At 40.5% G+C, this 26,026-nt stretch overlaps 1 protein-coding gene across 1 annotated transcript in view; it reads left to right on the plus strand.

Moving 5' to 3' along the window:
- sorl1 (sortilin related receptor 1) overlaps positions 1–26,026 on the plus strand; it is an 87,578-nt gene that overhangs the window by 28,231 nt on the left and 33,321 nt on the right. The window contains exons 4-9 of the mRNA XM_022762983.1: positions 357–518; positions 1,090–1,157; positions 8,307–8,487; positions 23,009–23,110; positions 23,487–23,656; positions 25,337–25,529. Of these exons, the coding sequence (XP_022618704.1) occupies positions 357–518; positions 1,090–1,157; positions 8,307–8,487; positions 23,009–23,110; positions 23,487–23,656; positions 25,337–25,529 (876 nt within the window). The remainder of the gene's footprint in view (positions 1–356; positions 519–1,089; positions 1,158–8,306; positions 8,488–23,008; positions 23,111–23,486; positions 23,657–25,336; positions 25,530–26,026) is intronic.

The raw sequence follows: 26,026 nt of genomic DNA on the forward strand, positions 1-26,026 counted from the left end.
TCTTCTTTATTTCATCCTTCTTTATTTCTCCTGTGAGTTCGTCCTGATCCTGCCTTTCGTCAGTGAAGCTGTACTGTACCTGCTCACACACAACTGAGGGTTTACAGTGACACAGCACATTAAAGCGAGCTGAGAAAAGTGGGATTAGCGCAGTACAATAACATAATCAAACTCCGTAATGAGGCTGGGGAATACATCTGACGGAGCATCTCAATGCTTTTCCTTTCCAAGAATATTTTTTCTTAGGACTTGTCTAATTAGTTTAGAGATTACATCATATTTCGGTTTCATATATTGCCTCCAGGATAAAGCCTCACATCTCGTTTTGGTGCTTTTCTTTTCCTCTTCTTCTTCAGTACCTTTTCGTAGACTCCACCAACAACTACCTGTGGAACACCTTTGACTTCTGTAAGAGCGTCCAGGGCTTCTCCCTGCCCTTCAAACCCACAGACCTGCTGCTGCACAGCAGGAGATCCAACCTGGTGCTGGGCTACGACAGCTCCCACCCAAACAAGCAGGTACCGATCTTTGTTTTAAGGTCAGATATCATGTGAGAATATTTGAAAATATTAATTTGACAGCTCGAGCTGCTTCAGAGCTGTGCTGCCGTTTTGCTTTTCAGGCAGCAGTCGGTCGAAGTTCGACCACGACTGTAAACGTAACATAAAATTGTCTATGACGGAATAAGTTCATTCATTTTCCTTTTTTTCTCATTTGCACCAGTTTAAGACGTTTTCTGCTTCTCTCCAGCTGCTGTTACATTTTAAAGTGCTTGTCAGATTAACTGCTTCATGTGTTGTTATGGTAACAAAGAGACGAAACTGTTGGTTACTTTGGGGTTTTTTTTTTTTTTTTTGCACGTGAGCTTTTTCAGTTTCATTGTCTCCAGTTCGGAGCTAAATGTCTCTCCTCAGTGTTCTTGTCACATGTGTAAGAGCCAAAGCAAAGGAATGAGCTTGACCTACATTTTACATTGCACCACCCCTCCTCCTCCTCCTCCTCCTCCTCCTCCTCCTCCTCCTTCTCTCCCTGTCTCCCTCCTCCTCCTCCCTCTCCTTACACCCTCTCTCTCCCCTCCCTCCTCTGTAGCTGTGGAAATCGGACGACTTTGGGGAGACATGGGTGTTGATCCAAGAGCATGTGAAGACCTACTTTTGGTAAGACAACCACTGAACACACGAGCTTCAGGACGTGATACAGTGGGACGTTATTACTGCACAGTAACTGTATGAGGTTAAGAGAAAAGCAATGAGCTGGTTAAAGGAGGCACAGCTGATCGTCCTAAAAGTCTCAAATATTTAGACTTTTTCGCATCAGAAAATCAAATTTCAACCATTTCTAAGCTTCAGTTCACAGGACAAACATTTGAAAAATTTTCCAGATAATTGAAAAAAGAGCCAGAAATTACTGGTTGATATTATGTGTCTTTTATATATTAATGATATTTAAAAAAATTTTTAATAATTATGTTGATAATACACATATGATAAAATCATTATGGCAGATCTTTTAATAATAATAATAATAATAATGATGATACAAGAAATGCAGCACAACCTGCTTTACAAAAAAGAAATTACATGCATCAAGTGCTTCAGCTGTGAGCTGGTCATTCTGGTTTTTCCTGGCGTTTGATCAGACGACTTTTCCCTTTTCTTGTGAAGGCGTCGCTGGTCAGTTTCTGTTTACGGTGGTGACAGACTGTGTTTGTCTTTCAGGAAGGACAAGTGAACGCTTCATTATTCACTGCAAAGAGAAACCTGGTTTTAAATGTGACGCCATGATAGTTGCAGGTTTAAATGAGGAAGGAGATGTTGAACCTTATCGTCACATCATCTTCACTGATGTGACTATATTATTCTGAGTGATATGATTTGCATGGCAGGTTTATTTATACAGCAGTATTCAAAGTGCTTTACAGAGGCATGGAAATACGTTAAAATAGAACATTAAAATGACATTAAAATGTTTTTAAAAGAAGCGTTTTAGTGATAAAAGACATTAGAAACAAGCAAATGCAAACATGGCACAAGATGAAAAAGATGTTACGTATGTAATTTATTAGTGAGCTGCAGTAAACAGTGATATTTCTTAAGCCTCGATTTGAATAAACTAAAAGCTGCTTCAGGCTTGGTTCTGAGTAAACCTGTCCGGATGACCTGCAGCCTGGGGGTGGGTTGCACAAAACACCTTAAGTTTTCTACTTAAGTATGTCACTTAAGGGTTAATTTCTCCTTAGCTGAGGGAGTAATCTCTTAAAAAGTTTCCTTAGTTAAAGGAAAAAGTTAAGGTGTTTGCACAATCCTTTTTGGATGCAAAGGTCTTTTGTGCAACAGTTAAACTGACTTGAATCTTTAAGTATAAGACGAAGATAAGGAGAAAAACTTAAATACTGAAGTTAACATCTTAAGGAAACTGTTGTGCAACTGTATTAATTAAATGAAACCTTAGCTCAGACTTTAAGGATTTGTAGTGTTGTCATTATATCTATTTTTTCGATATCAGTGTTGATGATATTGTGACAGTTATTTCATTATGTTTTGTAATAGTGCTGTCTCAGGTGAGAACCAGGTGAAAACATTTTGTTTTTACTGTTTCCGCCCTGATGAAGACCCGGTCAGGTCAAAAAACAAGTCATATGTTTTAGCCAAAATTCCCCCTAAATGAACTGAATGAAAGCTTTGATCTCCTCCTGAAGAGACCCTGAGGAGCTTCTTTTTTATTTTGTCATTATTTGTGTCTGAATTACTTCCTTTATTCAGTTTGTACACAGATCCCTCCTGGGTTCATGACAAAATACAGTTGGAGTCATCTAGGACTGTTGTGTGTTGTGTATAAAATAGTGTACATGTGTAAACTTGTCACAGTGACCTTGCAGCTTCAAGTTGTAGCTTCAGTTGCGTTTGAATTATTTACTTTTTTTTACAAAACACAACACGAGTCACTGCAGTCGAATGCAGATCTTCAGCTCTCCGTGGGACTCTGGGAAAATTAACCCGCTGTGAATCAAAATACATGATTCAATAGTCATTTTCAGTTTGCTATAGCTAAAGCTAGCTGAGGAGTAGAAGCAGTCATTTGAGCTGTACAACTGCAAACAGTCAGACAATGAAATCAGTGATTGCACGTCCCTCTGTTCCTGCCAAAAAGCTTCAGCAATCTGAGTCTGTTACTTTAAATTTAAATGAAAGCAGTCGGGTACAAGGCAGTGATTCAGACTCAGGGAAAACAAGGGCTGAGGGAAAATGAGGACGCAGCACTGAACAGCACCATCACACCGCTCTGATGGCTGCCTGTTGATAAATGAGTATTCAGATGAATAAACGTCTCCCACCTCCTCGTCTTTTAGATGGATCACGTGGAGCTGCAGGTCGCCCTCTCTGCTGCTCCTCGCCGAAGCTTCATTACTTTTTGTCACTGATAACAAGATAACACTCATGTACCTGGACACACCTAGATCGTTTTCACTGTGTTGTAGAATTAAAGGGCACCTGATTAGTTGTGTTGATATCTGACAGTCAGCACTTCCTGCTTCGAAAACAAAGCGGAACAAAATGTATTCAGGACTGAAACTCAGATTCAGATATCTCCAAGTGTGTTTGGTATTAGTATAAAGTATTAATCGTATTTATTGTAGCAAATAGAAGAAATTAGAACGTGCTAAATATTCACATATATTCATGAAATTTAATTGAAATTCGACGATCGTAGATAACGGTGATGCTGTGCGCTGACTTTGTAAAATGCAACTGCCTTACTGTAATGTTAGCTTCTCACGATAGCTTATTACGTTAGCTGATTACATTAGCGTGTTATGTTAGCTTGTTGTACTAGCTTGTCACATTAACTTGTTACGGTAGCTTGTTATATTAGCTTGTTATATAAATTTGTCAGAATAGCTTTTTAGCTTGTTACGTTATCTTGTTATATTACCTTGTCAGATTTGCTTGTTATGTTAGCTTGTTTATATTTATTTGTTATTTTATCTTATTATGTTGTCTGATTAGCTTGTTACATTAGTTTGTCAGATTATCTTGTTATGTTAGCTTGTTATATGGTCAGATTAGCTTGTTACATTATCTTGTTATGTTAGCTTGTTATAGTACTTAGTAACATTAGCTTGTTATATTAGCTTGTCATATTAGCTATATTAGATTGTCAGATTAGCTATGTGAGCTGGTTGTATTTGATTGTCACATCAGCTTGTTATATTAGCTTGTCCAGTTATCTTGTTACGTTAGCTTGTTATAGTTGTTTGTCACATTAGCTTGTCATATTAGCTATATTAGATTGTCAGATTAGCTACTTGAGCTGGTTGTATTTGCTTGTCATGTTTGCTTGTCACATTAGCTTGTAATACTAGCTAGGCAGCCGAGATGTGAACCCAACTTTGTTGGTTTTTTGTTTCAGATTAATACAAATAAATTACATGTTAAATCAAATTTTTTTAGTAGGTTGTTTTGAAAGAATGACAGGCCTGTTCACTGCAGAGTTGTATATTATTAAGTATAAATATTTAATTTGGCATAAAATGTTGTCAACCTCAGATTTGATGGCTTATTTCATTAGATCTTTTTGTGTCACAGCATGAGACATTACAAATGTTCAGCCTGAAAATAAACAGATTTATTGGCTGTTGGCAGTTCAGTGTAAAAAAAAAAAAAAAAATGGTGGTATTTTCCGACAGAGTGTTTTCGGGAAAGCCCTAATTGAATGACAAACAGGACTGGCAGAAAAATGAGAAAGTGCCAAAACAGTGGAGGAGGGCTGTTTAGGAAGCGTTTAAAAGGCGGGGGGGGGGGGGGGGGGGGTGTGAATTCAGAGGAAGGGACAGAGACGGACTGCGAATAGCCCTCCGTGCACTCTCAGCCCAGACAGCGTCCATCAGCTGAACAGGGGCCTTTGAAAGAAAGCCACAGAGGCAGAGCCGAGCCAAGACACTGCTCCCTCTGTTCGGCTCTTGAGACTCCAGAGGAAAACACTCCGATTCGGACGACAGACGATAAGATGCAGTGAACCTCCTTCATTCATTCTGTGCGCCACAGATTCTGAACAACCTCGGTCATAAATAGTTTGACCACGCTGTTTTGTCAGGGGTTGTATTTTTGGTTTGATCATGCTGATAGTCCGTATTTGCTGCTGACATTTATTATCTAGAAGGAAAAAAAAAGGCTGTATCTATAGAAAAGACAAAAATGACAAGGATTCTTTGTCAGTGTGAAAAGCTTCTGAAACAGTCAGTGATTTTCGGTGGTGTGGCCGTTTCCCAAGGCTGAATTCAGTACATGTTTTTGGGACTGACACCTCTGAAGATGTTCTCCAACACCTCCTGTTGAGTCCGTCACCTGAACTCGCGTGTTGGTTTGATGAAGGAAACACAGTCTTTCAAAGTTCAAATCCCAGTATTTATTAAAGCTAACAGCAACATAGCGTTAGAAAAAGGAGATCGTTACAGAGCTCTGGGCCAAACTATCTCACCCTGACAACAACATGCAGTTGCGCCAGTTCATGAAGTCTGACTCCCTACCTCTTCCTGACCCAGTCTTTTCATATTCTCACATAGAAAAAATAATACAATGTGGGTTGATTCTCTTATCGGTCCATGCCGCTGTCTTCTTGTTTTGCTCCTCCACGTGTTATCTGTGTTGTTTCACCTCGTGTTATCTGACTCTCCTACGCGGGACAGCCCTCATGGCGGTGGATCTGTGAGAGATTCACACAAACAGAGACAATACCCTACTCTATTCCTCGTTTTAATGTCTCACTTCTGTTCGGGGATGTCTACCATATAAGGAGTTGTGGCCTTCAAACAATATCATAAGTTCAGTCTGTTCTTCTGTAATGTTGCACAGCAAATTTTATGAAAAAGTCACTTAGTTATAAGCATATTATGATTACATCAACGACGTACACATTGTTTTATTAAAAGCAAACAACAGATTAATATAAAATCCTCTACACTCCTAAAGGAGAACGCACCGGGTAGCAGGGTAGCAACATAGGGTGGATCATATTTGATAGATATTTTTGTCATCTGTGTGCAGTTTAGAGTCTCAAGTTCACATTATATTCATGTCTGGGAACTGTGGGAAGAAAACACTGCACCCCGAGGAAAATGACACGACTCCAAGGCGTCAGAGTGTCAGTCAGTTTGTCACTCCATCAGGAGGTGGGGAAATGGCGCTGCATTAAAAATGCACGACAGACTGCGCTGGTAGGAGCCGAGGGGGGAAAGAAAATATGTGAACTTTGCAACAATTTGCACCTTTTAACAAATTGCAAGTGGAGCCATTGTAGGTTTTTATTTTTTAGCTGTGTCATCATCCAGCGCCGGCGACAGCCAGAGCCGGAGCCATGTTGTTTTCAGGTTGCCCGTCCCATTCTCGTGAACGAGATATCTCAGTAACGCCTTGATGGAATTTCTTCAAATTTGGTAAAAACTTTCCCCTGGACTCGAGGAAGAACTGATTAGATTTTGGTGACTAAGTGTTAAAGGTCAAGGTGATCTCACAGAACATGATTTTGTCCTTGTGAACGTGATATCTCCGTAACGCCTTGAGGGAACAAGGATGAAATGATTAGATTAAGGTGATCAAAGGTCAACGGTCAAGGTCAGTGTGACCTCACAAAACATTTTTTAGCCATTACTCAAGACCTCACACAACAATTATGACAAAATTTCACACAAATGGTTCATATTTTATCTGACTCCGGATAAAGTGGCGGAGGCAGACAACCTAGTATTTCTCTGTTGTAGCGTAAACTGCTCCACAAAAGAGGAGTGGTCTGCTGTGCAGATCCCGACGAGCCGGATCCGGATATTTAATAGATCGGTATCAGCTAAAAAAATCTCGAATCAAAACCTGATCCTTTCTCTACCGTCCTCCACTGTGTTTTATCCAGCTCAGCCTGCTGCTGTTGCAGCGCTACAGTACGAGCTCTCTGCTGCATATGTGAGTGAAAATTGGAGCATGTGAATGTGAAAAATGCACCAGAGACCGACTCTGTTCTGACACCACGGGTTGACTAAATCCTCTAAGCTCCAGCAGGAACAAATCTGTTATCTCTCCTTTGTCATTAGCAGAGGACGGCGTGCAAAACATAAAACTAAAAGCTTCTCAGTTTTGACCCTCGCTTTCATCGGTTTAAAGGACGGACACACATGTCTCCAGAGGCAGGCCGTATTAGCTGATGCTAATAAGACATTTTATTTCAGTGCAGCAGATACTGTAATATGTAATCATCATTTAAATAAGCATCAGAAATGTCCAGTATTAAAGTTCCTCTCCACACGTTTTAAACTCTGTAAAAATCATCTGCTGTGATTAATATTTTGTTTGTCATCTCCTCTCACTTCCTCATTGAGAAATCTTGATCAGGCCTTATGCTCCGCCCACCGCCACCTGTTGGCTCCAGGTGGACAGGTGACAGAGCAGAGAGCATCAAGATGGTGAGAGGAGGAAACATCAGAGAGACTCAGTCAGACCCAGACTTTCGAGAGGAGTCTGTTGAGACCAGAACCAGAGACTAGGGCTCTTTAAAGACTTGAAAGACTTCATCAGGACAGTGTGAACTTGTCGTCTCATTAGCAACCAAGCTAACTCGGAAGGTCAGAGAGCTATTGTGATGTAGCGTGTTCCCAGCTTGTAAGAGTATTAACTGTTAGCTCACTAGCGATGTTAGCATCATTGAGTCACTGAGCCTCCAGCACTGTGTCATTTCTAAAGATACATTTTTACATTTTACACCTCACAAATCTTGGGAATATCATGTAGATATTTTGTATCTAGATTAGAATATATTATAAATATAGTCAAAATTAAAATTTGATACGTTATCTAATGTTAAAATTGATTTATGTTTACATCAGTGAAAACAAAAACAAAAAAGTCATTCTTCAGTCTGGTTGGAATCTATTTAGACAGCAGCATTTTGGAGATGAGACATCTGATGTTCAGGCCCATGAAGAGGATTTAGGAAAGGATTCCCCTCTTTGATGTTGAGAGGGAGGTTTTGGTGCGTGGCTCGGGTGGAGGAGGGGGTGTTGAAATTTTTATGTGGGCCTACTGGCACTCCATTAAGTAACCACTAAAAATACTGTGTTAAGAAGGAAGTAAATGGATTTCAGTGTAAATGTGCAAGAAAACAAAACTGGTCATGTTTTGGCTTCTGTAAAAACTGTGTGTTTGTTTTCTCAAGAACAACTGGTTAAAATATTATATACTGTTGTCCTCCCTCCCTCACCTGACCTTGCTTCTTTGACCCCTCTTCCCTCCTGCTCTCCTCTCCTCTCCCTCCATCTTTAGGGGTGTGGAACCCTACGACCCCCCCACCACAGTGCTGGTCCAGAGACACGAGCCCCAGGGAGTCTCCACTATTCTCAGCAGCACCGACTTCTTCCAGAGTGAACAGAACCGCAGAGTGATCCTGGAGCAGGTGGACAGCTTCCAGCTCCGGGACAAGTACATGTTCGCCACCACCACACGGGTAAGACACAGACAGAGAGAGAGAGAGAGAGAGAGAGAGAGAGAGACGGCAGGAAAACTTCTGAAGGAAAAAGTGGTAGTTTAATATCTGATATATCTGTTTATATCTGTGACACGACACTTTTATTTTAATTAAAGTTAGTTGGCTGTGTGCCAGAGAGAAAATTCAGCCCTCAGACTTTTTGGCACCGTTTTCTGGCATTAAAAAATATTTGACCTGATCATGATGATGACTTTTATTACAAGTGAAAATTATGCCGATATGATTAATTGCTAAGTCAATTAACTCTTGACAGTTTTGATAACTAATAAATCAGATAATTAGTGACTTAAAATAAGTAAAATTTTCTCAGTTGTGTGTCATTGTAAATGGATTGTGTCGGGCTTTTGGACTGCTGATCCGACTGGAGGATATTTTTAAGACACAACCACGTGACCCCTAGACTTTAAACTTTAAAGGATAACATTTTAGGAAAGACGCTAATTCTCTTTCTGTATGAGACAAACACCGCTCTGATTATCTGTGCCTTCAATGTAGATCTAGAGTTTGGATGTGGTTAACCTAGCTTAGCATAAAGAGTGGAAACAGGGGGAAATACCTAGCCTTTAAAAAGATAATCCTATCATCTCTTTTAATGCAGAGAAATTAAAACGGTACACAAACAGAAAAGTACAAACGACAATTAGCCGCTAGCTGTTTCCCCCTGCCTCTAGTCTGTATGCTAAGCTAGGCTAATCACACCACAGCTTTAGCTCTATAGTAAATGTACAGACAGGAGAGTGGTATCAAGTGCAGTTTTCCTAAATGTGTGTGTTTTTTTTTTTTTTTTTTTTTTTTTTTTTAATGCCATAAAATATGCAGTTAAAATCCAACATCCAGCTCAGGAACCCTGTAAATTTAAGTTATTCTTTAATTAGCATCATGAATTATGCACCTGCTGAAAAAGCTTGGTCCAAAATGATTATTTCATTCCCTCTTTATTAAGTGAATGCATGAAAATAAAATGTGCCCATTTCGAACGTGTCCCTAAACTGAACTCGACCTATTCAGACGCCGTATTTAAATGTGAACTGATGACATTACTTTTAAATTCCTGTTTTGAAGCTGAAAAACCTCCCTGTTGTTTGCCTTGAGAGCAGCTGGCATGGTTGAATAACATTCACTGTTATTGTTGGAAACTACTTGTTCAAGTGGGGCCTTGAGTCCTTGTCAAAGCTTCTGAGTAAAAGCAAAAGAAACCAAAAAAAACCTGGACTGTGGAATAAAAGAGCTTCAAAGTAATGATTTTAGGAGTGGGAGTAAATTAAAAAGACAAAGCATGTTCTGTTTTTTATTTTCTTTGTTTAGTCACCCCTGGTTTCCCTGGTAGTGTTGCAAGGTTTTCTGCAGTTATAGATAGATATCCTTCCTCATTTAAAACTCTTAAAACTCCCCGGCACCAGTACTCAGAAATATAATTAACATTTTAAAGAAGTATTTTCCTGCTGTTCCTACTGTGCATCTGCATTTTAAAAAGCCCACATTGTATCACAGGCAGAGTAAAGCGATGTAGTGAGCAGCCACTTCCCCACTTCAGCATAATCTGCTGAGTCTGAGAGATGTTAGATCAATATTTGGCCGGCGGTAACGTGAAGCGCTGCATGTTTGTCATTGTTTGTGGCCAATGTTTGTGTAGCAGGAGCCTCGTTTAGGCAGCAGACAAACAGACAGCGGAGCAGATGGTGGAAATGATTTGGATCTCACCTCCTCCCTTGTTTCACAGGCAGCCTTGGACAGATTTGCTTCCCTCTGCGTCGTGCGCGTGTCGGCCCTCGCCGTCAGTTTGATGGCGGCCTGTAGCGGCGGATAGCTTAGAAGCAGCTGATTGTAAAGCGAGGTCGGCTGTGAGGGATTTGTCTGATCTCATAATTAGCATCAGATGGTTGGTGATATTAACTTAATGCATCCAGCTGCACCTCAAATCAGCAAGGAAATCAAAGGGTGGCATGAGCTACCGCTGCTGTGATTAAGTGACTATTTGCATACTGCTTACACGCTTTAAGTCACGGATTTCTACCCGACTCTACTTCAGCTGGAGATTGATTTCTATACATTTTAATTCCCAGTGGAGTACTACACTAAATACACAGTGATCTGAACGAATACTTTCACTGCAGCTTTGTTGCTATGCGTGCAGGTGACACTGATTGAGAGGGAAATTGATCCATCTTTAGATAATGTAAATGTGTTGTCGTACAAATGCATGATGCATGTGGTGCAGTTTCCAGTGTGCACAGCGAGCAGGCGGTGTGAAGCACTATAGATCTGCATAGCATAGAACAGCCTTAAAAATTCCCAATGGTTAAAGTGGTCAGAACTAATGAGTGCTGCTCATTATGTTGTCTAATAAGACGCAGAGGTTAACCTCACACAGCCTAAAATGTAAGTGTGGTTTTGTTTACCGCTCAGTGAGGAAAGATGTTGGGAAAGCAGGAGCTGAGCCACACAATGATTCGCTTAAACAACAACAACACCACCCGTTACTGCCACCTTCCTCCACCCAGTTATTCTCTATTTATAAATCATGAATCAGCATTTCACAGAATTAAACTTCTATACCAGTTGATTTTTTATCTTCCTGCTGTTCAAAAGGAGCAGCAGACAGATGAGTGTTTCAGTTAATAAACAATCTGGAGTTAGACTTCCAGCCTGATCGACAGCAGGTAATAAATACTTCACGCCAGAATCTCTCACTTACACTTTAAACACATCACACTGTTGCCCCAGTTTAAAACAGGACTCAAAAGGTACTTGCAGAACGCAGCTTTTAATTCTTGATTTCAGTGCTTTTGTCTTCGACTTCTACTTTTTGGTTTTTACGTTTGGTTTTATTTTCTTTGATTTGTCTGCTTTATGGCTGCACAGTTAATCGACTTATAATCATAATGGCATTATGGCCAAGAACATGTTTGTTTGATACAAGTCCCAAATTAAATTAATATTATTCTCAATATCTTAGTCACTTTTGAGTTCACTGGAAGGTTCAGTGCTGATCAGCTCCTCGTTCTGTCAGTTTGTGTAAAACTAAACACAACTAGGACAGAAAGCTTTAATAGTCAGACATGACTAACTAGCAGCCAGTCATTATTACAATAAGAGCACAGCTACATGGCAGTCACCACCACAGATGTAGGTTCACGCGATTAGATGTAGCTGCTGCACCAGTAAAAGGGAAGTGCGTTATCTCTAGTGGGTTTTTATCTGACTGTTGTGCATCGACTTTAGCAACGAGTATTTCACAACAGGATATTGTTGCACAGTCAATAAACTTTTTCTGGTTTGGCTGTTTTGAGCTGGTTCAATTGTCATGAGAAAAAGCGTTGAACTCCTGTAAACTGTCTGCACATTGTTTGTTAAAGATGTAATGTTTTCTTTACGGACACCTTCGTACTCGTTCGGTATGGGGGCCCAAAAGTGACACGAGAAATAAATAAATATAAGGGTAAATAAATTGTTCTGATTAATTTAAAATAAAAACATTTAAATTTAGGCAAATAAGAATAAATGTGCAGTTTATTTATTTATTTCACATATATTTATTTCTTCTGTTATAATTATAAGGGAGGCTGTGACGTACCTACGCCACAGTAACATTTAGTTCTCACTGTCTGACCGATAAAGTGCGTTAGAATGATTGCACTGCCCTCACCACATTAGTGTTGATTGCACAATAAACAATATTAGCAGAATACTAAAAGACTTGATTAATCAGGCCACGCCCCATGAAATTGGGCAGTTGATCTAGCAAGAAATAATTGTAGAGATAAATCAATTTGGAAATAAATAAATAAAATAAGTAATTTATTTATTCATGCTGAAATACAATAATGTGGAAATACTGTGATATGAAAATAAATTGATTGATAATTTAATTATTATTTATTTATTTAGTCTTGTCAGGACACAAACAATGTATTTATTTTTTATTACTCATCGTTGTTTATTAATTTATTTATTTCCTGTGCCTTTTTTTGGCCCCGTATCTGTCATTAATCTGCAGCTGAAACAGCCTCCAACACATGCTCTTATTTTCTTGGAGTTGTGTTTGTTAAAAACTACAGAGCTCAGTGGTTTTAGGTAATTATACCCATTTATTATGTCTTCATTAAGAATGTATGGGTTTGGGGCTCACTGCCTTGGATGTGGTAGGTAAATCAGAAAGTACTGAGGTGGTCTACAGAGCCTGGTCCCAGACTTTGAAGTGATGCGGTGTTGTAACCATTGACAACCATTTCAGCTAGTTAGAGAACCAGTTGACCGATTAGATCTCTGTTGGTGGGATTGAGGGGAGCTACATCTTTTGGTGACGTAGCTAGTCGGCTACCTAGCCACATCCATGAGTAATAGTGACAGTAAAACGATGACGGGCGTAATCCCATTCTAATAGGATTAGAATAATGGAATTAAAAAAAGATAATTAAAGAGCCATAAAATGGAGAGTTTTACCTAACAATAGGGATCCTGAGGAATAGAGTCCTAATCAGACTCAAAGACCCCAGCCTTTGGTCCCATCGATGAGACCAGGGGTAGATAACTGGCTTAGTTGATGTAATGGGGGTGTTGATAAACCCATCCCTTCTCCTCCCAGTTATCTGTTAGTCATGTATTCCCTCTCATTTAGATCACAGCTCCTCTACAAAGAAGGTCCGGGAGAGGCAGAGAGAAAAACAGGAAGTGCAGACTGAAGGAGTGATCAAAGTGCATCATACTCTCTAGTAGCTTCTCATGCTTTTGATGATTTTCAGTTCCTTAGAACAATTTAGTGGATGCCTCAGACTTCTGAACGTTCCTGACAGTGCTGCTGCTCAATAGAGAAACAAGTTGTATTATTTACCCCCCCCCCCACTGTAAAAAGACAGTAAAATTGATCAGTAATCAATCAGTGAAGTACATTTATTTTTTCTTAAAGGTGCAAATACATTATCACTATGGTTAAACATACACTAGTAGGTCTGAGTAGGGGGCAGCACAACAAGGTGTAAACACAGTACAGACATGAGAACTTTGTTGTGTTTCTGGAACCTTGCGAGGCAGCTGCATTTCTTGCAATTGAGAATCCATCTTGTCTCCAAGCCGAACCACAATGGTTCGGACCAGTCGCCGTCCTATGAGGGAGGAAGTACTGGCAGCTACAGAGAAGCATCTGTGACTTTTATGCGCAAATTTTCCTTACAAAGAGAATTGTCCACCGACTTGCTAACTAGCTTTCACACCTGCTTGGACTGAGGTTTGTTGTTGAGTTGTTATTCCTCTTTGTTGTTCTCATATGATGGACAGATGCTTCATCCAATCACTTGCCAAGTGTTTTTTGAAAGTGCCTGCAGTTTTCCAAACAGTTTCAATACAACGATGCATGTTTTAGCTCCACAAACTCCTGAGGAAAATATAACTTTAGATTTTAATGCTCTACTGTGTGCTCTGTAGCTAACTGCTAACTGTGTCTGCCTGCTGTTTGAGGCTGGGTAGATGCTCGGTGGGTTTATGAGAGGCTTTTTAACTGAACACTGCTGATAAGAATGTATTAAAACAATGCACAGCTGTTGAGGGCTGTAAAACCCAAACAATGAGCTGTACACTGCAAAAAAAAAACAAAAAAAAACTCTGTACAGCTTAAGTGTTGGTGATACTTCTCAGTGGGTTCATCTTAATGAGCAACACCTTTCACATCACACTGAATAGTAATTTAATTTATTGTTCATCACGGTAAACACTTACTGTTACTTTCTACCTTGATATAACTGTATATAAAAGCTGGAAATAGCATTCACATAGTTCAGTCTCAGTTATTTCTACTTGTTTGAAGAAGCCCTGACTTCATGCATCTTCCCACTTCTGATCTCAAACCTCCACCCTTGGGAGGTACAGAAATATCAGAGGCTGGAGATGAAGTGTGCCAGTTGCTGCATGTACATTTCTGGCTTCTTAGCATTAGGTAACTCCTTGAAACTCATCTTATCCCTGTATGAACAATTTCTGTCTGAGAAACCCAGTTATTGGTGCAGTAAAAGACATATCTCCAAACCATTTAGTCTTAAAGGTCCCATCCAGTGTAAAGGTCTGTGTCCATGTGTAGTTTGATTATAGATCAGGTCTAGCTTCTATATTAATACTGTGAAAGTATCAAAGCCTCAGTCCACAGAGAAATGCACACAGCCTGTATTCAGAAACTGAGCCTTTAAACCAGCCGTCAGGACTTCCTGTAACTTTGTGATGTCACAACAAAGCAGCTCTCATCCACGCCCCGCCCACCAGGACCCACCATCCAATCTTGCAGGATTTGGTTTCTCTGAGTGTTTTACCTGAAATCTGCTATATATTTTTTATTGCATCATTCAGAAAACAGTCAGCCAATCAGAAGAGAGGCTCAGAGCCTCCTCTCTTCTGATTGGCTCACCGACCTGTTGTTACTAGAGCTCCAGAGAGAAGCCTGAGAGAGGAGATGTAAAACTACACTGAGGTGGTTTTTGGTTATTAAAACCACAAATATATCTTCTTATGGATCACACTTCAAATAAAACTTTGGAAAAATATAAAATACGGACCTTTAAAACCCCTTAAAACTTTGTTTCTCTATAACATTAAATATTTATGACTGAATAAGCAAGAAAAATAAGGTAAGGAAAAATTTTAGTACATATTTATTTATTAAAAGTTTAACTCAAAAACTCAGCCAGTCTTTTTTGGATGTGATCATGCAATATTTGATTGACATTTACCTGGCAACATAAGCAAACAACCACACAACTGTCAATACATTAAGATTACAGTGTTGCTAAACTCTTGATTGGTGCTACAGAAGTGACATCACCTGTTTCTAAACAGATTCTTATCCACTTAAAGGCAGTGAAAAGATCTTAGAGAGAAAAAAATAAAAACAAACAAACACTGTTCTCACTGTGGAAGGAAAAACCCACAAACTTAATACAAAACCAAATATATAAGCACCTTAGATCCCGAACAGAGAGACTGTGTATGAAAGAAGGACATGTCGGCTTTAGCCCGTCTGAATAACAGCATTGTTGGTGCATTTGGCCAGTGGGTCATGAATATGCACCAGATGATCCCTGAGATATAAGCTGGTACTCAAAGGCCGGATGAGATTCATTCTACATCAGTTGGGTGAAACAAACAGGAGCCACTTTGCCTCGCAGCTTTGGCTTGTGACATTTCCAGGTTGTTTCGGTGTCGGCGCTGGCACCTTTTTGTTATGATAAAATGTCAGCCTTAGATAAAGAGAGAGGCAACAGTGAACACGTGCTCTTCCTCTGGGTTAGTCGTTAACAAATGTCACATTGTTCCTGTTTGCTTTGTGGGAAAGTGGAGCTTTCCCTCTGTGGCTTTGTGGCTTACAGGGAAATATCAAGGATGTAGTTGAGTGTTAGTGGAGAGAGGTTTATATGAACCCTGGAAAACGTGACTCGGCACAAATACTAGTGATTGTTTGAGAAACTGGCGCTTTGCAAGGGTTGTATCAGCGTCTATAAGGGTTTGACCGTGAGAGGGGGACTGCTACTGCAAGGTGAGGGTCATGAGATGCATGGAGACCATAGACAGTAAATAAAGATGGACGTAGCCTCTGTGACATCACCCATAGGTTTCTGAAAAGCACCTTTGAAGCTCAGAGTGAGCTGCTCCACCATCGCCATCTTGGCCTTGTCTGACCCTGCCTCTAACTCCCAAAATGGGCAAAGAAGTGGAGCCGAGACTTCGGTGCGTGACAGTTTGTGTCACCCATCTGTCACTCAAAGAGGCCACGCCCTCAATTATGCAGAACTTTAAGCCTTTATAAAATATAAACAGGCGTCATGAAGGAGGAAATTAGCTTTAGAGGCCAAAACAGTTTCTGTACCAGGCTGTAAACATGTTTAATTCTGCTGTAAAGTCGGACATTTTAACATGGGAGTCTATGGGGACTGACTCACTGTCGGAGCCAGACTCTAGTGGCCAATCAACAAGCCCACTTGCAATACCGTTGTGGCCCAGCATGGAGAACTATTAGATAAGAGCAACAGGGAGCAAATGATGTGATCTCATGTGATCTGAAACATGGAGTGGTGTGCAAAAACTCTGGGAATTAAGAAACCAGCATCTCGCAAGAAGTCTGGTTTGTTGGCTTTAGATGGCAAACTTTGCCTTTATTGTGAAAGCTATGCCTTTCAGTTTCCTGCTTCCACCTCTTCTCTGAATTTCCTTTTGTTAAAATATCTCCCTTATGATTTCAATATCCCCTTCCAGCTCACTTTACAAAATTTGTGCAAGGACACTGCTGAGAGCCGTACACAATAGAAACAGGAAATGACTCTGAACTGTTGCCAAGGACCTGCCCGATCAAACAAAAGAAGCGGTGACCCACCTTTTCTGCGAATCTGTGATTGTTTTCTCTCAGGTGTTGTTGTTTTTCTGAAATATTGTTGTGTTTTGACCCTCAGGGCCACCGTAGATGAGCCTTTGTTTTCCCCAGAGACTCTTTAGCTCAAACTTTCCTTTTTGGATCATTTAAATGGTCAGAAACAGTTAATGAAAGTCTGATAAACAAAGAAGACATCGGCGTTAGGTAGCTGTATATACTGTAGCTGATATGACACTTTTAGACCCTGCGAGTGGAATCTGTTGCTGGTCCCATCTCTCCGTTTCCCCGTTTGCTTCAAGTTTTATGACAGTAATCCATTTATGTCTTCAGGAATTTGATAAAATATATAAGTCTCCCCCTTTTATTTGCCCCGGGGGGGTTTTTCCTCAGCATCCCGAGCACACAGCAGGTATCCACGATGTTCACTTTCTACGATTGCAGCAGTAAAAAAACACGGCAGTTGCAATGCTCCGGCTGCTCCTGACAATATGGCTGCATTTTGATTTGGACTGATGAATGTCAGGGTTATGTGACGTCAAAATGATCGTAGTCGTGTCTGTTTGCCACCTGAACCACGACTGGATTCAGACGGATCACGAGCTCAGTGTACTGCAGCTCTCTTACGGCCGCCGCTGGAGTCCTGTCTGTGGTTTCAGTGGAAAAATATACCATCACTTACATGTGAAAAATACATAGTAGACGTTCTCCTGTCCAACTTTCCCTCTTGACTCACGAAGTAAACTGAGCTGAAAACCCTGACTGAGTTACTGTATATACACACCGAAGGAGTACAGCAACTTATATGTTATATTGTTTTATATATTATAAACCTTTTCTAATCACAGTCTTTCTCCCCTTTTATCTTTTTATCCGTCTGTGCTTTGCCTCCATTTATCCCTCTCTCTCTCTCTCTCTCCACTCCTTCCATTTGTCTCAGTTTAGACGCTGCTTTGCTTTCACATCACACCACACAGTCGATGTGGGCACTACACCAGATAAATCAATAGACTGAATGGAAAAGGCTGACATGCTCTGCTGGAGACTGGGGATGCTCAGGCACTCAAGGATGGTCACAAATCCTTCCAAGACACACACACACACACACACACACACACACACAAACAAGCCGAACTGTCGGACTGAAACAAGGTTTTTTTTTTTTAAATCTTCCTTCACTGTGTTGGAGTGGAAGTTGCTGATGGCTGATATTGTGACTTTCAGTAACTTAATATTGTAGATTTTAGAGCAAAAACTTGCTTCCCCAGAATTGTAGTCCTGTCTCTGACTCCAAAACAGAGACCATTAGCCACAACTGACCAACATAATAATACAGCTTTACACATTTTATAATAATAATAATAGTTATGATATAAACACTCTTCTATAGATGCCTACTCTGCACCATATCCATCATTCTGTGTGTTGGTTGGTTGGGTTTTGATAGTTGGGTCTAATTTGGGGCTTTGCTAAGCTGTCGGTGCTATCAAATGTCTTTTCAAACCCTCCCCTCTCTTCTGTTATTAACCCTTTAAGTCCTGAGTTGTCCTCTAAAACAACCTCCTAAGACCTGAGGGTTTTCTCAAAAGCTTGACATCAATCATCGCCTTTGCCTTGGAAATTGTATATAGCTGGAAAAACAAGCACATTTGTCAACATTTTCAGTTCAACTTTTTCAACTTTTTTGTTTTGTTTTTTGTGAAATGTTGACGAACATTAGGATAAATACAATGACTTACAATAAAAGACGAAGGTTTCAGGTCTCAGATGGTTTTTTATTTCTTGTCTCTATCTGTTTCAGAGGCTGAGAAATAAAGGTTTTAGTGACAGCGTTGCATCAGGTGAATCTTTACCTGTAGCTAGTGGTGATACTGGCCCCTCCCACTCCTCCTCCCACATGTCTCACCCTGAGCCTTAACTAGCTGGTTAGCAGGTTAGCAGGTTGGAAGTCAGTGTCTGAATCTTCTAAGTTGTTGTCTTTGTTGTTTTCATCCAATCTCCTTCGCTCGGGTCGTCAGCTGTTTTCCGAACCGCGACTTTAAAAAGTTTTTTGTGGCTAATACCACCGAATAAACAAATGAAATACATTTCCTATAATGGATTTCACCTTCCTGACATAATATTTCAGCGAATCAGCGCATGTCATTGGTCACATGTCCAACAAAATCACGTACTCTGCGTGTACATTGCATCCACGCTTAATGATGGCAGATTATATCAACGTTGACGACGGACCAACGTTAAACTCTTGGCAGTTGTCTGGTAGCCGGTGTTCTTCTGGTAGTTCGCTAAAGATTGTTAGCAAAATAAAGATCTTAAAATCTTCTAAATTAGATAAATCTGTTCATATGTTAAAGCGACAGTTTGACATTGTAGAAAATAAAATGTTTTCCCAGAAGTAGACATAAAGATTGATGCCTCTCTCATGTCTGTACACCAAATATGAAGCTAGAACCAAGAGACCGTTAGCTTAGCTTAGCCTAGTTTAGAAGACTGGAAGCAGGGGAAACAGCTAGCTTAGCTGTAGTCAAAGCTGAACAAATCCTCCTAAAACAAGCTCACTAATTAAGTTGGTGCTTCAAGGCAGATTGCCTTTAGCTTTAGACAGAGCTAAGCTAACAGATTCCCCCTGCTTCCAGTCTTTATGCTAAGCTAACCTGACCATCTCCTCTTGCTAGTTCAGTGTTTAATCGACAAATATGAGAGTGGTATCGATCTTCTTGTCTAACTGTTGGCAAGAAAATGCATGATTAATAATAAATATTTGAATTGTACATTTAATTTCAGCTCGTGTCACTTTCAGGTTGTGCACATTAATTATGATACCAATAAAAACTGTAGTGTTTCGGTCGTTTCTGCCACTTAAAGGCTGATAACGGATAAAAAACTGTTAAGTTACTCGCACATATTTAAAGCTAAATCAAATCAGATTCAACAAAGGAATCATAAGGATTTGGATTTGATAAAATGCTATTAAACCCCAACCCTATCTCTCCCAGAGGCTCACACTCTGAATGGCTGATATACGATTATAAAAGATGTCTAGAAATGACCATTTATATTCCTCTAACTAGTACATTTATCTCCTTCTAACATGCCAGACAAAATGAATAGTGGATGTGCGGCTCTGCTCTCTGAATTCCAGTCTGACTTCTTTGTTCAAAACCAATTTATAGCTTTCTAAAGCTGGCCTCCTGCTCTCTCCTCGCTCCTGATCTTTCTCTCGTTAGCTTCATGATGGCTGTTTTTCTGCCTCCCTCTCTGTCTCTGTCTCTTTCTTTTTTTTTTTTTTTCAATCTCTCTCTCTCTGTCTTTCTCTCTTTCTGGAGGGTGCTGCTGTTGAAGGCTCGAACAGGGTGGTCTAAGCTAATTCAGAGTAAAATAATGAAGCTGCTCGGCTCTGTGTAAGTTTGAACTGAGCCCAATCACAAAATAAATTTACAGCTGGGAGCGGGAGTGAGATGGAAATGGAGGTCAGAGTGGAGTCTCAGGGTTTATTCACAAACTCTCTTGCTATAACTATAGATAAGAAGAAAAGGTGGAGGTAAAATAGTATTTAATGTGGCTTTAATTTTAATTTTAAACATTTGGTGCAGAGGTGAAACTGTCAGTGGAATAAAAACAATTCCCAAAATTTGAGCCGTCTTGACCCAGAAATCCCTTAACGTGATGTCAATGAAGTGCACACCCCTCTGAACTGAATTTGTTCTCTGTGGATGATAAAGGCTCGGGGGGGAAACGAGTCAGCAGTCATCATCATTCATCGTCTGTTTTTGAGGAAACAATTTTATATTTTGGGCCTGAGGTCTTGATTCATCCCCCCTCTGTGTAGAAAGATTTCCAGAACAGAAATGGTTCAGAAACACTTTTTGATTATACACAGTAAAGTTAGAAATCACAGAACAATCCTTCACTTCATTCTAATACATTTCTTACCGAAATATGCTGGAAATTTGTTTGTATATTGAGAACTAACTTCTTAATTTATTTCAGATCTACTCAGGTAAGCTGTTTATATGAAAAAATATGTTGAAGCCTCAATATGGGGCTAAATTACTTTCATTTAAATGGTTCTTTTCCAACTAGATAAAATATTGACATTATGAGAGACGGGGCTGTTTTTCAACAGCTTAAAGATGCTTTATGTAAGTTTTTGCTATCGCTACATAAGCCAATGTTTATGGAGTCATAGGAGTGCCATAAAGAAGAATAAATGTGTAAGAAAAATAAGAAAATAAATGTGGAAATATAAACAGGAGTAAATAAAATAATAAGTTAAATATATGTATATATAAAATAATTTTAAAAATGCTTTTTATCTGTTGCTTTTGTTGACAAAAACCCTTAATTTATTCCTCTTTATGTTTTCATTTTTCATTTTTTTATTTACTCATTTATTCTTTTATGTATTCCTGTTTATATTTCCACATTTATTTTCTTATTCTTTATCTTATTCCAATTTATTATTTTTGATGGCACTCTGATGACTCCATACATGTTAGCATTAACAGCTGTTTACCAACCAGTCCAGAGGAACTGTTGCAGGTTCAGCATCAAATCGTCAGAAACAACAGTGTTAATCTTTGCTTTGCTTTAATTTTGTTCAAACCTTTTCTTCTACTGAAGTTAGCATGCTAACCAGCTAGCCCCGCCCCGGGCCGTCTATTTAGAGGCGGCACAACGTCACATTTATGTGGCGTATGTATCACTCCACCACAGTAAATTTATCCTGTCGTCATCACTGTGTTCGGATGGAAGGAAGTTCACTCTCATATAAAAGACTGAGTCACCTCTCCAAAAATCTGGAGTATTTCCCCAGCAGTCTGTTTCTGCCTCTCTCACACACACACACACACACACACACACACACACACACACACACACACACACACACACACACACACACACACACCAGCCACAGAAATGAGATATGCTCAAGTCCTCCTCTCAGTCTGCTCTGTATGCTTGTAATTCATGAAAGATCAGAGCTTGGCGTCGGCTCCTTCCAGCTGCCAATTTCCTACTGTATTTGTAATGACAACGAGTCGTGCATTTGGAGTTTATCTCTCTCTCTCTCTCTCTCTCTCTCTCTCTCTCTCTCTCACACACACATGTTTCTGAACCCCACTGGGAGTCTTTTCAAGTCTAGACATTTAATGTTTTCCCAACTGTTGAGCGCTGCACTGCTGGGATATTGAGACAGAAAAACATTATCAGGACACGAATAACAAAAGCCTCTTCCCCTTATCCACAACCTCCCAGCTCCAGTCCAGCTTTAAAGTACATGTGACGTGACAGTGTCTTCTGTCAGAGAGACGATCTGGTTAAAGGTCCCATACAGTGTAAAGGTCTCTGTCCATGTGTAGTGTGATTATAGATCAGGTCTAGCTTCTATATTAATACTGTGAAAGTATCAAAGCCTCAGTCCACAGAGAAATGCACACAGCCTGTATTCAGAAACTGAGCCTTAAAACCAGCCGTCAGGACTTCTGGAACTTTGTGATGTCACAACAAAGCAGTCACCAAGCCCCGCCCACCTGGACCCACCATCCAAACCTTGCAGGATTTGGTTTCTCTGAGTGTTTTTACCTGAAATCTGCTATATTTTTTTTATTGCATCACTCACTCAGAAAACAGTCAGCCAATCAGAAGAGAGGCTCAGAGCCTCCTCTCTTCTGATTGGCTCACCGACCTGTTGTTACTAGAGCTCCAGAGAGAAGCCTGAGAGAGGAGATGTAAAACTACACTGAGATGGTTTTTGGTTCTTAAAACCACAAAAATATCTTCTTATGGATCAACACTTCAAATAAAACACAGAAGAAGAAGAAAATATAAAAATATATATAATCTATATATTAATATTTAATCAACATTTTGGTGTCTTCCAAAAAAAACGTATAATAAGTTACTTGAATAAAATAATTTTACATTTGTTTTGGGGGTTTTTATCATCTCGATTTGTGCTAACTCAACATTTTTCCTCTTCAGTGACAGATGAAGCCTGTATGTCAGTTCCAAGTTGCGGCTGATGATTCACAGCATGTTACTAGATTGGCTTTTTAATAGTTTGGACTAGCTGAATGAACTGTGCTCTCTCTCTCGCTCTCTCTCTCTCTCTGTCCTCTGCCTCTCCAGAAACTGTTTGGCAGCCACGAACCTTCATCTGTTCAGCTCTGGGTTTCCTACAACCGCCAGCCGATGAAAGCCGCCCAGTTTATGACCCGCCATCCGATCACGGTGAGTCTCCTTTTTACGCGTTGAACAGTGATTCACAAATAAAGATAAATGTATGAAAGCAGCAGATGTTGAAGTTGGACCGGGTGTCAAACATCGACACCTTTTTGGTGCAGACTGAAACGTGGAGTCAGGTGGACATTACCTTGTAACTGCCGCACACATCCACATCTACAACCCCACCGTGAATTCAGGCATAGAGGATTGAGGCGGGTATACAAATACCTTGACTTCAATACCGATTTCCATCTCCAAAAATATAAGACACAAGCGACGCTCTTATTTTGGTGGAAGAACCGCCTACACTCCTCTACACAGTGTTCACTCTGATATCCAGCCTTTTCCACACTGTGTCTTATGTACTGTGTCTTCCTAACAGGAGTACTACATAGCAGACGCATCTGAAGACCAGGTGTTCGTGTGTGTGAACCACCTGAACAACGTCACACACCTGTACATCTCAGACACACAGGGCCTGTCCTTCTCCCTGTCGCTGGAGAACGTGCTGTACTACAGTCCTGAGGGCTCAGGGAGCAACACACTCATCAGGTGCTGCACACACACACACACACACACACACACACACACACACACACAAATGCACAAACACACATATTATCTAACATATATCAAAAACCTGTTAAGCTTGTTGGAAAGGGAAGTTTATTGTGAAGTAAAATCTCACAAAAAATACGTAACACACTTTGAATAAAAACCATTTCCTGGGACATTAAACCAGCCACCGTTCTGCCCCAGTATAATATATATACTAAATATATATACTATATGTTTTCATGGCTTCGTCTGTGGTGGAAGAAGAATTCATTTCTCACTTTACTTTAGTTTTATATTTATATATTTCCTTTAATAGTCATTTCTAAGCATTTATATCCAGAAAAACAAACTCCAGACCCCAGACAAACAAAATAAAGTGCAACAGTCGAACTTAACTGGAATATATACGGTTGATAAAAAGGTAATGCACTATAAAATATGTGTAGGCCTAAATTTAAATTAACCTCCATCCATTTCCTGCCATTCACCCTGCCTCTCGTGGATCAGCTTCTAGTAGCGTGTTCCTGGAATACCTTCTCAGGGAGGGATCCAGCAGGTGTCCTTAATCTGATGCCTGATAACCACCAGAGCGAGGAGCAACGCCCGAGCTGCTGCTCCTGTTTTCAGCGCACATAGATCCCATCGAACCGGGGACTTGCCCTAACCACTCGGTTATCGGGGTCGCCCCAGGGTCATTTAAAAATGACTGTACAGTTTTCAGGAAGGAGGAAACATGTTTATTTCTGCTGTGAAGTTGGACATTTAAACATGGGAGTGTATGGGGATTGACTCACTGTTGGAGCCAGACTCTAGTGGCCATTAGAGGAACTGCAGTGATTGCTTCTTCATCTTTCAGCCCTGGACGTCTGTCTGTTATACAGGTTGTAAAAAAAAAAAACCTGACGATGTTGAAAGTGAAAACTCTAATTACACTGAACACATCATCTACACCAGTTACATAACTTAATTAGACTTAATTGGAAAGGGAGTTCCTCCCTTACGCAGCATAAAAAACTGTGGACAACGATAAAAGGCATCCACAGTTTCATTACCCAGGTTCCTCATGAACATCTGCAGCCCTCTTAGTAACTGAGAAGTTCCCACGGCAACCTCAGGAACCGCCAGATCTCTAGTTCCCGACACAAATGTGTGATAACAGTGACAACGCTTTGGAAACATGATGTTTCCTTATCTAATAAAAAGAGGATTTATTGATGTGGAGCCACAGCGCTGTGCGGCCTCTCGGCTCTGTGTCCATTGTGTTTTGCTCCATAATCGCATCAGGAAGATCCTGTGTCGCTTTGGCATCAGCAGTGTTGGCTCAGGTGTGTGTGTGTGTGTGTGTGTGTGTGTGTGTGTGTGTGTCGGCCTGTGTGACACAGTGTCTCTGGTTAATGAAATTAGCTGTGGATCTTTGTTCCCTCTGTGTGTCAGGTTGTTTTGGGTAAACATTTCTTACATCACATCAGTTCTGGGTAATGAAGTTCAGGTTTCCTGTTCACCTCTCTCTGCTGTGTGTCATGTCAGCTGGACATTTTGAAATGCTGATGCAGTTAGTTTGCTGCCTGTCAGTCCTTCTGTGTGTCTGAGTCTTCTGGAACAGGAAGTTTAAATTGCTTCTTGTGTTTGACTCTCCCTGACTCTTGTTGTCTTGTGTCCCCTCTTGTGTTTCAGGTACTTTGCCAATGAGCCGTTTGCTGACCTGCACCGCGTGGAGGGGCTGCGAGGCGTCTTCATCGCCACGCTCATCAACGGCTCGGTCAGCGAGGACAACATGCGATCCGTCATCACCTTCGACAAGGGAGGGACGTGGGAGCTGCTTCAGCCGCCCGCCGCCGACAGCCTGGGAGGAACCGTGGACTGTCAGGTACGACGAGCTTCATTTCTCTATTAGCTATTTGTAACTTTTGCTTTTGCTACATAGCTAACGTTAGCATTAACTTCTGTTTACTTAGCAGTCTAGAAGAAAACGTTGCAGTGTTCCTTTACTCGCCAACATCTGTCTCCAGAAAGTAACACCAGTGTCAATTCTTGTCTTCTACTGAAGTTAGCATGCTAACCAGCTAGCCTCAACCCGTCACTTTCCGATAGCGACTCACTGTGGCCTCCAGTCTGCCCTGAAGACATAGCGCTGCACAGAGGACGTACTATAACCTCTTGTATTGTAAAGACATAGCGATGGCCGAAAGCTCTGGTCAGCGGTGGAGGAAACTCACATATGGGATCGAGTCATGTGATCATAGTGACTGCTTTAGGAGCACAGCGTCTTGCACAGTTCGCTCATTGCTGCATCTAAAACAAGCTGGAAAATGAAGTCAACACTGACTCTGCAGTTCCTCTAACGACCATAGACTCCCATGTTAA

This window comes from Seriola dumerili, unplaced genomic scaffold (genome assembly GCF_002260705.1).
Source record: "Seriola dumerili isolate Sdu_G_001 unplaced genomic scaffold, Sdu_1.0 BDQW01000458.1, whole genome shotgun sequence".
Classification (NCBI taxonomy): Eukaryota; Metazoa; Chordata; class Actinopteri; order Carangiformes; family Carangidae; genus Seriola; species Seriola dumerili.